General features: G+C 44.3%; 1 protein-coding gene across 1 annotated transcript; it reads right to left on the bottom strand.

Annotated features, from left to right (window-relative positions):
* Positions 1 to 259: 259 nt before the first annotated feature.
* On the bottom strand, positions 260 to 11,003 carry LOC126193476 (trichohyalin-like). The gene is made up of 3 exons (XM_049932693.1): positions 10,893 to 11,003; positions 7,657 to 9,532; positions 260 to 366 (listed from the first exon to the last, which is right to left on the bottom strand). Exons 1-3 carry the CDS (start codon positions 11,001 to 11,003, stop codon positions 260 to 262), a joined length of 2,094 nt encoding a protein of 697 aa, XP_049788650.1.
* Positions 11,004 to 15,665: the final 4,662 nt, after the last annotated feature.

Raw genomic sequence — 15,665 nt, 5'->3', positions numbered from 1 at the left:
TTAGTGCTGCCAATTTCAAGGGTGACTGTATTTTATTAAAGTTAATAGTAGTAATGCTATAAGCTTGCATCACAGACATACCATAAGAAGCTATTTGGGATGAGGATCGGTATGATTATAGCAGCAACGTGCTTCCCTACAAGGCACGATCTTTACAAGCTGTGTGCCCATTACATGTACTAAATTCCTAGAAAGTTTGCACTGCTTTTAAACAAAGAGCTTGAGAAGAAAAGCATCCTGAAATACTGACAATGCATTGCTATAAGTCACTGTGGCCATTCTCTTTCTCCTCGTCAGTGTTGGCCCTGATGACTTCATATTTAATATTCTTTTTCTTGATGTCTTTCTTCTCTGGTGTGGCTTTCGCTTGATGACGCGTGACGGCAAGACCCGGTGTCGGTCACTGCCGCCGGCGTTGGCTGAATGGGGCAACGGCCGTGGCTTGCGAGTCGTCAATATTTGGTTCCGGCGTGGTGTCTGTTGTGTTCGTCTTGCTGGCGAGGCGGTGATGCTTGTTTATTTCCTCCTTCGGCGCGGCGTTGCGCTTCGGAGTCAGCAGGTTGTTTACTTGGTACTTCCTCATACTGTTCGCACTGTATGGGCTGTGCACTTGATGCGGTTATTTCAGCCGTGACCTCAGGCTCAGGGTCACATTTCCGTGAAAGGTCACTACCAGCTGCGTCACTATCCTTGTGCGGAAGTGGGAGCCACATCGACCTGCATTCCATCTCCTTTTTCCACTTCCAACAGATCTTCAGGACTGGACTTCGGCCTCCTGGCAACGGGTGTTTCACAGGAAGAGTCCTTATCAACATTTTTTTCAGTGTCCTCTGGAGGACGCTTTTTAGTGGGAAACTCGCTATCACGGGACGGAATTTCAGCAGTTAGTGCAGGTTTTAAAGATGGAAAGTCATTAACATTAAGTGCAACATTTTCAGAGGTAGTAACAGGATCCACGACTGCCGCCGGTTCTGTTGTAATACTGGCTGGCAAGAAATCGTTGAGTGTTAATTTCCGGCGTTGCGTAAGGTTATTTGTTAGCACAAAAACACGGCGAGGGCAGTCCTGACGGAGGTGACCTGACTCGTTACATACATGACATGTAGGGGTTTGCCCTGAGTACATAACATGCGCCTTGTGCCCGTCAACAAAGATGTGGGAGGGAATGTTTGCCTTCACTTCCATCTCCACGGAGCGAATGCCGTTAAAGCACTGCAGCTTGAAATGCGAAGCCCACCTTTAGTTGACTATTTGCCTGACAACCCCATACTTTGAAAGGACATCTTTAATTGTCGAGTTGTCTACTTCTATGGGAATATTCAAAACCCTAACATTCCTAATTACAGACTCGGAATTCCGGAGTTTGACAGTACTTTTAGTACCATCACGGTGTATGGTTTCATAACCAAATTTTGCCAGAAAGCGGTCTACACTCACGGAATCGTTAAACTTTACAAACATGCAGTATTCATCAGAGTCTAGCTGCATGGTATGAACAGATTCAGAATGAAGGCCAATTACCTCGGTAACCCAGTCGTGTATTTCAAGTGCAGAGGGCTGTACTCGACGGGTGTACTTGTCGAAGGTGAAAATCACGGTGTTTATTCTCACGGAGTTTGCCTTGGTGTTCTGCAGCGAAGAAATCTCGGACAACGCCGAAATCCCAACGGCACTACGTAGAAAGATGACACGAACGAAGACCAAATGCTCAATTGATAACGCTTAATTCACGTGCAAAACGTCAATAAACGAGCACGAAACACGAAAACACTGGTGTAAACACTGAACGTTCACGGAGCAAACTTGAGGAGCGTTCGTCCGCTGCGACAGCTAAAGCCAGACTGGGACTGATGAGCAAAAAAAATGTCCAAATGTGTGTGAAATCTTATGGGACTTAACTGCTAAGTGGCATCGAGGCTCAGGCTTAGAGATGGACTGTCTGTGACGGGAGTTGCTTGAGAGATACCAAGGAAAGCAGTTCTGTTGGAAGCCAAGTTCACCACCATCATGTTGGCATGCACATTCCATTGGCAGTCCATTAACTGAAGTCAATTCTAGCTCGCTTCTTCTGGTAGTTGTGAGTGTTGAGTTGTTGTTGTTATGGAACGTAGGACTAAGCTAAGTGAATAATGTGTTTGTACACAGGGCGTACGTAAGTGAGTATTGTGTTATAAAGTAAGGCTGCGCATATCAGTTGAAAACGACAGGCACGCTCAATACAGACGGCGCTGGAGTGTGCACAACAACCTGTTGGAGCGGGAGCGATTTTCTCCGATCTCACACACGGCATTACACGAAGGCAAGCTCAATCGTAGTGATTTTGAGTTATTGTTAGTATTGTGGCGCACCTGTGTTCGAGTAGCGGTGTTACAAACAAAATAAAGTCAATTGTATCACGCTTCGTAGCTGTGAGTGTTGACTTACAATGGCTATAGAACTCTGAGATATGCTATGTGAATACTGTGTATTCCACACAGGCCGTATTCAAGTGAATATTGTGTCATAAAACAAGCCGGCGCATATCAGTACGCCCAGTACATGTGATGCTATAAGAGTTAAATGCACTGTAATTTAAACTCTTGTTACAATTGCGAATCAGTGCTGTACTGTGTGATTTTCATGTTGATTTTGTATTGATCTTCTTCGCGAATCATTCGTTTACTTATGTGTATTGTGAACTGCTGAGTTCTCTTACATGAGTGAATTATTTATGTACGAGTATGTACCTGGAGAACTGACCAGTTAGACCTAAGCGTGGGTAGTATATTGGTAGCAAGTAGTAGGCAGGCGGTTTTACCCAGTTTTCTATTGGAGGAAAGTGAATATACCGGGTAATCAAAAAGTCAGTATAAATTTGAAAACTTAATAAACCACAGAATAATGTAGGTAGAGAAGTAAAAATTGACACACATGCTTGGAATGACATGGGGTTTTATTAGAACAAAAAAATAAAAATAAATAAAAACAAAGTTCACAAAATGTCCGATGGATGGCGCTGGACAGCAAAACTTAACTGCTACCGTGACGGGCGAGAGGTACGCCGATGTTACAGAATCGCATCATCCCCAGCCTGGCTGATAAGCACCTGCTGGAACGTACGATGGTTATGCAGGATGGCGCTCCAACCCATATTGCTAGACATGTGAAAGATTTGTCGCGCGCGTCGTTTGGTGATGATCGTGTGCTCAGCCGCCACTTTCGTCATGCTTGGCCTCCCAGGTCCCCAGACATCAGTCCGTGCGATTATTGGCTTTGGGGTTACCTGAAGTTGCAAGTGTATCGTCATCGACCGACATCTCTAGGGATGCTGAAAGACAAAATCCGACGCCAATGCCTTACCATAACTCCGGACATGCTTTACAGTGCTGTTCACAACATTATTCCTCGACTACAGCTATTGTTGAGGAATGATGGTGGACATATTGAGCATTTCCTGTAAAGAACATCATCTTTGCTTTGTCTTACTTTGTTATGCTAATTATTGCTATTCTGATGAGATGAAGCGCCATCTGTCGGACATTTTTTGAATTTGGTTCTAATAAAACCCCATGTCATTCCAAGAACGTGTGTCAATTTGTAACTCTCTATCTACATTATTCCGTGATCTATTCAGTTTTCAAATCTATACTGACTTTTTGATCACCCGGTACTTTGGTGTAAAGAGTTAATCCAGCTGTAACTAATAAAGCCTAAAGGCCGGCCGGCCGTTGTGGCCGAGCGGTTCTAGGCGTTTCAGTCTGTAGCCGCGTGAACGCTACAGTCGCAGGTTGGGTTGTTATCTAGGACGTAAACAGAACCACAACATCCTGCGGGCTTCGATGTTGGCCCGACGTACCTCCGACGCGACAGAATGTTTGCGAACGACGCCTTCCAGCGTCTGGCGGGTGTAAGTTTGCTCTCCTCGAGCCAGAACACTTTCCCGCAGCGCTCAACTATTCCAAGTTCGCGAGACATTTAATTAATGACCAAGTTGGCCGGCGACTGGGAGCGCGGCGTCGCCCTGCGTCACTTTTCTGGCGACAAGCGGCTCGTCACCCAGAGGCAGGCAGGCTGGCGGGCGGGCGTAATTAAACTTGGCGGCAGCGGCTGGCGCCGCGGTTGACGTTCGTCCGCCGACACACTGGGAGAGGCCGGCGCTGTTTGCGGAGAATCGGGGACGCTCGCTGTGCAGGACCGTAGGTAAACAAGCCAAGGCCGTACTGAAGGTAGCCTTTGACAGCCGTGGATCATTCATCTGGGCGGAAATTGGCTGTCTGCTGCACGCTGCTAGCAAATTACACACCCCGTGAACTTGGTACAGTGGGAAGCTTCTTGAAAGCCTACGCCCCTGTATTAAAGATTCACCACAGAGCACAAGTATTTTGTCACTCGCCCAAAATAAGATGTTGCGTAAATAAATAGGTGCAAAATTGAGTACTTTAGCTGTGCAAGGCAAAAATAGCCACAAATGTATCATCTACGCAGCCTGTATGTGCATGATAGGACCAGTGTAAACTGCTAGATACTAAAAATGAAAAGATAATAATGTAAATAATGATGAGCCTTCAGCGCTCCTAATCAATCGCGCATCTTGATATAAATTACGTTTTGCAACTAATGGTGCGTGTTTGCCTTTCTATGTTGTCGTTGTATGTTATAATTCCCATGTAGATAATACAACAAAATTTTTATTATTTACTTAAGATTAATGAAAGGATGTATGTATAGCCATCCCGATTGCACAAAATTATTGTCAAATTGACCATTGTTTCGACAGCACTAAGGCGGTCTTCACAAGAATAAAAATTACACAACATTACATGTAATCACAAAAAAAAAAAATGGCTCTGAGCACTATGGGACTCAACTGCTGAGGTCATTAGTCCCCTAGAACTTAGAACTAGTTAAACCTAACTAACCTAAGGACATCACAAACATCCATGCCCGAGGCAGGATTCGAACCTGCGACCGTAGCGGTCTCGCGGTTCCAGACTGCAGCGCCTTTAACCGCACGGCCACTTCGGCCGGCACATGTAATCACACCACGGGTCAAAAACATCTCAGCAAAAATGCTCTCGTCAAATAGAAATTGTCACAATAATAAAGATTAAACTATAAAAATGTACATGTTACATTTTTACAGTTCAGTTTTTATTCTTGTGACAATTCCAATTTGAATAGAGCATTTTTGCTCAGATGTTTTTTCACCCATGGTGTGATAACATAATCCTATGAAATTTTTATTCTGATGAAGACTGATTTAGTGCTGTCGAAACCATAGTCAATTTGACAATAACTTTGCCGGCCGGGGTGGCCGAGCGGTTCTAGACGCTACAGTCTGGAACCGCGCGACCGCTACGGTCGCAGGTTCGAATCCTGCCTCGGGCATGGATGTGTGTGATGTCCTTAGGTTAGTTAGGTTTAAGTAGTTCTAAGTTCTAGGGGACTAATGACCTCAGAAGTTAAGTCCCATAGTGCTCAGAGCCATTTGAACCATTTGACAATAATTTTGTGCAATCGAGGTGGCTATACATACATCCTGTAATTTAAGTAAACGCACGGTTGCTGGACCTCAGTCAATAAACGTGTTTAAAACTGACATAAGGTTTCAGAATACTTACAGCTTCGTCAACGGCACTAGTTTCTTCTATAAATTTCTATATTGTCAAGTATAGAGGCCGCAGTGACGTAGAGAAGAACTTGTCTACACGTATGCATGTTCTTATTGAATCTTCCTTAATCCATAATTCGTCACATCTGTTATGACTTGTAGGTCCTGCGACAATGCATCATACTGAAAGTATGTTAAATGAAACCAAGCAACACACGATATCGGCTACATTCTGGGTACTTACTGTAGAATATCAGAGTCACAATCATATTATGAACTAAATCCTACCCTGTGATGGTAGCAAATTGAACGCGAACTGCGCTTCGTTTAACTGAAAAATGTAATTTCAGTATTTTTTTGTTATTCATGTGTTTATCTTCTAGCAAGTGATGAAGATTTGTAGTAGAGAAAGTGAGATTAAAATGGGCTTGGATAAGTCAGCTTTTCATGCAGACAATCTAGAAAATGCACACTCGTCTGAACGCTTCACTGAATGAACAGTCCGCTAGAACATCCACGAGATCACAGCCAATTATGTACAGCATATCGCATTCACCTCTCAGATACTGAATGTTTATTTCTGCATTACTAAAATTTATATCAATTTTATTTAAATGGATGTATACACAGTTGATTTAAAAGCATCGCCTACAAGAGAGAAAACATAATGTTTTATTTAAAATATCATAACTTGTCGATTTAACACCCTGGAAACAACAAAATAAGAACAAAGCTCTTTACTATGCAGAGAGAGTGACGTTGCTTACGGGTAACTTTCTTAAGAAATATTGCTTTAAGTTATTCACTTGTAAGAAGGAAAACAAATTAGATGTAGATACAGATGCAAATGAGGACGTAGAATCTGATTATTATTAGTATAAGCTCACTGTTACACACAACGCTTCAGAGTGTGTCCCTACCAGCATGATTGTTGATTATTTGAATCCCTAAGATATATGATGCTGTAGCAGCACGGCGGAAAGCAGTGATAAATTGCTCTAGACTTATATACGAAACTGTTCAACGGATATGAGAGTGAAACTTTTGTATAAGTGAATTAGAGACGCCGGTTTGAACAAAACTATTTTGGCTCTACGTGCAGCCCTGTGGAAAGCCGAAATTAAATCCGCGCATTTAATCTCCAGCCGGGTGTCCCCGGCTGCCAGTGAGAGGAGGCTGAGATGCAGCCCGCTGCGGGGCGTCCAGAGCGATGATCAAAGGTGCGCGGCCCGCGAGCAGATTACCTGCGGCCGGTCTCTGTGTGACACAAAGCGCGCCGCCGTTCGGCAGAGCGGGGCGCTCCAGATCTACGAACAGGCGACGGTTGCTGGGCGCGCCCGGCTCGTGTGCTGACGGACTTCCGTCCAGGATGTGGAACGCGAGGAAGAGGCGGCGGAGGCACCGGCCGGCCATGGACGAGGTGGATGGCGTCAACAGGTGGGGCTCTGATCCTCAGCAGGTATGCGCGTCAAGTGGGTACACCTTCCGCGTCTGTAGAGTGATTTTGCACACGAACTGTGCTAACCATAGCGAGCCAGAAATAAGAAGAGGAGCTACTCGCGATTGTAAAGATATTAAATTACTGCGAGCTCTCATTTGAGCACTAGGCGTTATCAAATCGTTGCGGACAGCCTGCACTTCATGTTACTTTCATATTATTTTACTGTCTCTTTTTTCATCGTATATTTAGAGGTGGCTGCCTGAGTGTTGGCTCATTTTATGGTTAGTGACACGGTAGCCAAATACCAAAGTCGCTGGTAATGGGACTTATGGACCACCAATTTCAAAAATTTGGGAGATGATTACCAGCTGCGGCGTTTGTCTTACAGCCAAGGGAGCTGCAGTTAGTCCTGGGACAATATGTCATAATGTTAAATCAGCCTTCATTACAACTAAGATATAAATGACTCATATAAACTGGTGCAATATATTGTGAAAGGTGACATACTGTTTCCCAAAAAATGTGCATTCTTCGTTCTCTGCAGCAGTCCGCGGCGATCATATCGAATAAATTCCAGTATGCTGTCACCTGTTAATTTTTGAGCCTACTGCGTCTGTATTCTGACATTCCTGACGTTCCTGACGTTTGCGACGTTCCTGACGTTTGCGACGTTCCTGACGTTTGCGACGTTCCTGACGTTTGCGACGTTTCCGACGTTTGCGACGTTCCTGACGTTTCCGACGTTTGCGACGTTCCTGACGTTTGCGACGTTTGCGACGTTTGCGACGTTTGCGACGTTTGCGACGTTTGCGACGTTTGCGACGTTCCTGACGTTTGCGACGTTTGCGACGTTTGTGACGTTCCTGACGTTTCCGATGTTTGCGACGTTCCTGACGTTTGCGACGTTTGCGACGTTCCTGACGTTTGCGACGTTTGCGACGTTCCTGACGTTTGCGACGTTTGCGACGTTTGCGACGTTCCTGACGTTTGCGACGTCCCTGACGTTTGCGACGTTTGCGACGTTTGCGACGTTTGCGACGTTCCTGACGTTTCCGACGTTTGCGACGTTTGCGACGTTTGCGACGTTCCTGACGTTTCCGACTTTTGCGACGTTTGCGACGTTTCCGACGTTTGCGACGTTTCCGACGTTTGCGACGTTTCCGACGTTCCTGACGTTTCCGACGTTTGCGACGTTCCTGACGTTCCTGACGTTTGCGACGTTTGCGACGTTTGCGACGTTTGCGACGTTCCTGACGTTTGCGACGTTCCTGACGTTTGAGACGTTTGCGACGTTCCTGACGTTTCCGACGTTTCCGACGTTTGCGACGTTTGCGACGTTTGCGACGTTCCTGACGTTCCTGACGTTTGCGACGTTTGCGACGTTTGCGACGTTCCTGACGTTTGCGACGTTCCTGACGTTTGCGACGTTTGCGACGTTTGCGACGTTCCTGACGTTTCCGACGTTTGCGACGTTTGCGCCGTTTGCGACGTTTGCAACGTTCCTGACGTTTGCGACGTTCCTGACGTTTGCGATGTTTGCGAGGTTTGCGACGTTCCTGACGTTTCCGACGTTTGCGACGTTTTCGACGTTCCTGACGTTTCCGACTTTTGCGACGTTTGCGACGTTTCCGACGTTTCCGACGTTTGCGACGTTTGCGACGTTCCTGACGTTTCCGACGTTTGCGACGTTTGCGCCGTTTGCGACGTTTGCAACGTTCCTGACATTTGCGACGTTTGCGACGTTCCTGACGTTTGCGATGTTTGCGAGGTTTGCGACGTTCCTGACGTTTCCGACGTTTCCGACGTTTGCGACGTTTGCGACGTTCCTGACGTTTCCGACTTTTGCGACGTTTGCGACGTTCCTGACGTTTCCGACGTTTGCGACGTTTGCGACGTTCCTGACGTTTGCGACGTTTGCGACGTTTGCGACGTTTGCGACGTTTGCGACGTTCCTGACGTTTGCGACGTTCCTGACGTTCCTGACGTTTCCGACGTTCCTGACGTTTCCGACGTTCCTGACGTTTCCGACGTTTGCGACGTTTGCGACGTTTGCGACGTTCCTGACGTTTCCGACGTTTGCGACGTTTGCGACGTTTGCGACGTTCCTGACGTTTCCGACGTTTGCGACGTTTGCGACGTTTGCGACGTTCCTGACGTTTCCGACGTTTGCGACGTTTGCGACGTTCCTGACGTTTGTGACGTTTGCGACGTTCCTGACGTTTCCAACGTTTGCGACGTTTGCGACGTTCCTGACGTTTGCGACGTTTGCGACGTTTGTGGTGTTTGTGACGTTTGTGACGTTTGCGATGTTTGCGACGTTTGCGACGTTTGCGTTGTTTGCGACGTTCCTGACGTTCCTGACGTTTGCGACGTTTGCGACGTTCCTGACGTTTGCGACATTCCTGACGTTTGCGACGTTTGCGACGTTTGCGACGTTCCTGACGTTTGCGACGTTTGCGACGTTTGCGACGTTTGCGACGTTTGCGACGTTTGCGACGTTCCTGACGTTTGCGACGTTTGCGACGTTTGCGACGTTTGCGACGTTTGCGACGTTCCCGACGTTTGCGACGTTTGCGACGTTTGCGACGTTTGCGACGTTAGTCTAGAGATCAATGTCAATGGCTGGCGAAACTCTTCTTAAAATTGTGGTGCTAATTCCTCCTGGGTGGTTTCAACACCGCTACTTCCGGCCGTCTGATTTCGACATCAAGAGACGTCATAAGACCTCGCATTAACATTGCGAGGTCTTCAGTAACTGCTGACTGCGGTGGCCGAGCGGTTCTAGGCGCTTCAGTCCGGAACCGCGCGACTGCTACAGTCGCAGGTTCGAATCCTGCCTCGGGCATGGATGTGTGTGATGTCCTTAGGTTAGTTAGGTTTAAGTAGTTCTAAGCTCTAGGGGACTGATGACCTCAGATGTTAAGTCCCATAGCAGAGCCATTTCTTCCGTAACTATTGTCCGTAAAAGAATCGAAAATGTCGAAATTGTTTTCTGGTGTGCTGGCACCACTTGATGACTTTCCCTGTTGTGGTGACATCCTTCAGAAGAAGCTGTCTGCCGCCAAACACTCGCTGCGTGCGAGTGTGCCGCTATCCTCTGGCGTTTGGCTCCGTGTTACAGTTGGTCATCAGCTGTTCGGACCTGCTGCTGGTTGTTAGCAAATGTTTACTTAATTTCCGCCCACCTCACTAGCCTTTTCTCGACACTATGCAAACATTGCTCGGCTCTGACCTCCAGCCAAAATAATTTTGTTGAGACACACTGTGTCATGCCCTCCGTTGTTTTTATCTACACGCGACACGGTTGGAACTCTTCAGCTCCCTCGTCGGATTCTGGTCAGCGCCTCCCAAAAACATTGCTGGCTTCTTGACTCATCAATTATTTTCTGTCCACCGACAAGACGACAGTGTGAACTACAGGAGAAGCACAAAGCTTTGTCCGATTTTTGCGCATTATACCTACGCGTTTTGCGTAAAGTTAGTCGAGCCACAGCGATGTCGCTGAACGAGATACTAGGCGCCTCTAACAAACTATGTCTACTGTCTTATCTTCTTTCATGAGCTGAAATCTAAGTAGGTTGAGTCAGAGTTGAAGTCTAAGGAGGCTACGTAATTCAGAATCTCTTCAAATCCTGAGTAACATGGATCAAATAAATCCAACCCAGTAAGTTCCGGATTTTTTAATTGGCAATAATAGTCCTAGTCTTTGGTGTGATTGTCATTTTATTTTAGAAATTAGATAAAACAGTGATAAGGCAAATGTTTTCCTTTCCTGTACCAGTGTTTAAGAACTGGATCAAATCGTAGCTCAGGCAAATTAGCAGAAATATTATCGGTAATTCTCTTTAAGGCAATGCTCACCTTTATTACAATTTTCTCAGTAATTAAATTATAATCCTCTTCATCTACATTGTCATCGAGGGCCACCGAGTAAAAGTGCGAATAATAGCAGCGATTTAAGCTGCCATTCATGTCTTTGGCCCAGTATTCGATCTTATGAGAGATTTACTTTTCCTTTAAAAGGGCGTTGTTTATTAACCCTATTAATGCCAAGGCGAAGGGAGGGTGTACTTCGTGCCAACCTTTTGAAAATATTGTAATCTAGTCAGATGCTTCATATTCTAAAATTTTGAAAAGGTATTTATCGTTTTTAATGAAGTCTTCCACCAGATTCCATAAATGTTTTAAAGTTTTACCACAGGTTAAAATGCCGGTACAGTTGTTAAGTTCTTGTATTATCAAACGACCACTTTCGGGCTCTTATACGCCCGCCTTCAGATGTAATTTGGTGTTGCTGGCCTTTGTGGCCAAGTGGTTCTAGGCGCTGCAGCCTGGAACCGCGCGACCGCTACGGTCGCAGGTTCGAATCCTGCCTCGGGCATGGATGTGTGTCATGTCCTTAGGTTAGTTAGGTTTAAGTAGTTCTAAGTTCTAGGGGACTGCTGACCTCAGATGTTAAGTCCCATAGTGCTCAGAGCCATTTGAACCATTTTTTAGCTACCTACAAGCGCAGAGCATGGAGACTCCATGAACTTTACAACTGTAGCGTTAATTTTAAGCTATGATATAATGATCAGTTGTGGATCTTCCTCCAACAGGATTGTATGTTTAAATTTTTGAGTTATGTGTTAGTTTCAGTAGTAGATGTGACTTTTCACAGTTAATATTTTATTCAATAATTTCTGGTTTAGGACCCTACTTACATATCAATATCTTTTAAAAAATATGTTGTGAGTAAAAGTCGACAATACAATGAGCAGCTCAGACAAGAAGACAATAGAAGCGTGTGAAATGTAGTGCTTCAGAAGGATGCTGAAGATCAGACAGGTGAAAAGCGTAACGAATAAGGAAGTACTAATAGAACTGTTAATAAAGGAAATTTGACAGAACTTGACTAAAAAAAGTATCATTTGATTGGGCACGCTCTATGAGATCAAGGAATCCTCAGTTTAGTGTTGGAGGGAGGTGGAGATGTAGAGGGAGACCAACAAACGAATACAGTAAGAAGTTTCAAAGAGACGTAGCTTGCAATAGTTATTCGGAGATGAAAAGACTTGGACAGGATAGAGTAGCATGGAGAGCTGTATCACATCAGTCTTCAGACTTAAGTTTACAACAACGCATAAACAGTGTAATCTGCGCAGAAGGTAATGGTAATGAAGATATGGGAATCCTACCAGTGAACCACATGTCACGCAATAACTACACCTCCTTGGAAGACGCATAGCACTTGGCAATATGTTGTATGAACGGAGGCCACAGTATTTCTTCCATGCTCAAGCAAATTTTCTTTGCTTTCATAATGTCTTCAAAATAACCTTTCGGTTAGGTCTGGTTAAACTGTAATCCTTTGGTTTACCACCACTGTGACAGACGTATAAAGGGAGATGGGCCAGTTTCCTGGCGTTCACGTTCGCCAGAGCTAAAACTGCTAGACTTTAAATTGAGAAGGAATTTGCAAGCTATTGTGCATCGAAATCCGGTACAAGATACAAAGTGTCTTCGTGTCCTATTGTGGACACTGATTTATCAGTGCATCCAAGGTTCAATGCAACGGCGTATCGACGTGGGGTATGTGCTACAGGGGAGCAATTTCAACATTTAATGGTTCAAATGGCTCTGAGCACTATGGGACTTAACATCTGAGGTCGGAAGTCCACTAGAGACTAGAACTACATAAACCTAACTAACCTAAGGACATCACACACATCCATCGCCAAGGCAGGTTTCGAACCTGCGACCGTAGCGGTATCGCGGTTCCAGACTGAAGCGCTTAGAACCGCTCGGCCACAACAGCCCGCAACATTTCATGAGAGGAGAATCAAGCGGTATGCTGGTACATTGTGATCATGTGTGTATATTATATTTTATGGCCGTGAACAGTTTTTAAAAATGAATTGTAGTATAGAAATAATGTGACACCTAATATGTGTTCATTATTACCTCAAGTATTTTAAATCCTTATGTTCAAATACAAGGAAGCGTGTATTTTTGATACGACACGCTTTTGGTTTTACTGGTATGAAATATTGCCAGTGATTCGTAATGAAGAATAATTACAATTTGGCGTTTGTCTAGATCTAATATCGTATATCAGTAAATTAAACGTGTCTGGCGAGAAAAACACACACTTTCTTTAAGTTACATAGACGGATTGCCAGTACTTTCAATAACGGTGAAGTAATTGCTGATGCTATGGCCACACAAATGAAGAATACATAAACATTATGTTCTTATTAACGTGAAGGAAGGTGCACTGAAAGTTTTGGCCGTGCCTTTCAATTTCGTCCCTGTTCACATGATCGTAAAGTAAGTGACATGTTCATAGTAACAACCTCAAATTCTGAAATTTGCTGATCTATTTTTTTCTGGTAACTGACCGTTGAGGAACGACGAAGTGGATGCCAAGAGAGCTAAATTCAGCTAGTGATCACATAATTAAATGCTGTTCATAAGTGGCAGGTGAACAAAAATTACTAATACCGCATCTTGCTAAATTTCTGTTTTTGTTGGTAATGCGTAGTTATGTCCGAGCTCTAGCGATTCGTGCTTCAAGCACGTGAAGATGCACTTAGGTTGTGTCTACAGACGCTAAAAGCAAGTAACGGGCTCTACTACCTACGACTCTTTGCGGAGCGAACTGCAGCTCTTAGCCGGCACGTAAAATTGCGTTTCAACATATCTCCGAACAATCTCGAAAACATTTACGCTCGTCCTGAAAAGTTTCCAATTAAGTCGTCAGCCACAGCGCTTAGCTGGGAGGTCGGCGCTCTTCGGCACTAATTGAAATGAGCGCGGAACTTTCCGCTCGGCTGCGACGCCAGTTACTCACAGCCGACCCACTTTCGAAACGTAGCAGAATTCCAAGCTGCTGCAGTAAACCGCAGCCGCAGACGTCTTCAGAACACGAAGACTGCAGGTAAGTGGAGAGTAGGCGTTTGTTTAAAATTTGCCAATGTTAATAACAAGTACACAGTCTCCTCTTATGGGAGCTGTATTCAAGAATTCTTGTTTCGCTGCTTGGAAGGACAAATTCATGCTTACGGATCAGACATTAACTATGATTATTCTACTGACATGTTCTGCTTGTTATTTATTCCCTCCTGAACTAGACATAGTTCAGTCTATCATTTCTCCATATTTCCTCCACTGTCTCACTCACCCCAGTGACCTAGTTTGTCTTCTCTTTTTTGCGTGGTACATTGTGCACTAAATCACCAAGTCGATTTCTCTAGTTATTGGAGCCCACAAGCTTATGTGTCTTAAGGAGGCAAATCTTCTTGCATGTTTTAGGTGGGTTGTACTTCCAAGCCAAGCTTGTATTTAACGTAAGTCAAATACCTATGTTTCCCGCACGCGCAAAGATAAACTATTTACCGTTCTCTCCTCCTAACATGAAATGAAGCGAATTTCTGTTGGCCACTGAACTTCTTTACTGTCAACAAGCAGTCCAAAACTCCAATAATTTAAAACAAATTGCAACTCCATGACAATTACACAATTAAGCTATGTTTTCACACCAGTGACATGCTCCTCAAATCGCTTGGTCAAACACAGGATCAGTGTGGTACGTGGTTCCCTATTCGTACCACACTTACCCACCATATCTAAGATACGTACCATAAAAGAGGAAGCGGGATGGAATCAAGGTTGGTAGTCACAATTTATCACTATGACAGTTTATATTACTCCTTTTAAAGAATTTGACAACTGCAAATTACGGACGAGCCACAATGTAAGCTTTGCAAATACAATTAGAAACCCAACGTACTCAGTACTCCAATACACAGTCCTTTAAGAGAAAGTTATAAAAATTTATAGAAACCTTAAGCATAGAAATTATCAATTACTTCACACAGCCACTTCATCAAACACCTTAAAACCAGTTATTACATTAACATGGCCACATTTAACATTCTTCACTAAAATAGCCTTATAAGCTTACTATTTCAATCCGTTAAAGAAACATTTAAAAAGGTCCACATTTAAAAGGTCAATTACAAACTTAAAGTTGCCGGATTTTCCATTATTAAGAAAATAGAATTACATACAAACTTCAGACATTGAAACTCCCATGTAGTATTTCCTTCAAAATACATATAATGAAAACAGTCACCAACAAAGGGTGTCTTAATTACACTTCAACACTAGTGCCAAGCTAAGCTCTCATTATAGAACCACTTATATAAAAACTACAGCAGAAACACTGATCTTTAAAAATGAATGTTCACGTCCTCAGACGTGTTAATAAAAGACTACTAGAAGTAGCTGCGCAAGGAACTCAGGAGATGCGATGCAATTTAAAGTTTATCCAGTTGCCAGTCGCTAATATTTAAGGAAACAGGTTCGTATAAGAACAGATTACATACGATATATATTTATTTATCAACCAGCTTAACCCGCCTTGGCGGAAGGAAGATAAATACTACACTTTGGAAGGCAGTATTTGAACATCTCTCGGTATTGGCCAGGTTCTTAAACACTGCCATACCTCGAATGACATTTCACTCCCCGCCAAGGCGCTTGCACAATCAGGGGTTTTTGCATGAATCACAAAGACTTTCGAATAACTCTGAAACACAGAAACGCTCGGCAGAACCTTTGACTCGATACATGGGTAAGCGTGTATAGGAA

The sequence above is a fragment of the Schistocerca nitens genome, chromosome 1 (assembly GCF_023898315.1).
Source record: "Schistocerca nitens isolate TAMUIC-IGC-003100 chromosome 1, iqSchNite1.1, whole genome shotgun sequence".
Classification (NCBI taxonomy): Eukaryota; Metazoa; Arthropoda; class Insecta; order Orthoptera; family Acrididae; genus Schistocerca; species Schistocerca nitens.
This window is presented reverse-complemented; position numbering and strand designations above follow the sequence as displayed.

Coding starts and splice junctions, on each gene's coding strand:
- LOC126193476 (XM_049932693.1), bottom strand. CDS start 11,003: ATGAATGGCAGCTTAAATCGCTGCTATTATTCGCACTTTTACTCGGTG. Junction 9,533..10,892: donor CTGAGAAAATTGTAATAAAG/GTGAGCATTGCC, acceptor CGCAAACGTCAG/GAACGTCGCAAACGTCGCAA. Junction 367..7,656: donor ACGTCAGGAACGTCAGGAAT/GTCAGAATACAG, acceptor CGCGTCATCAAG/CGAAAGCCACACCAGAGAAG.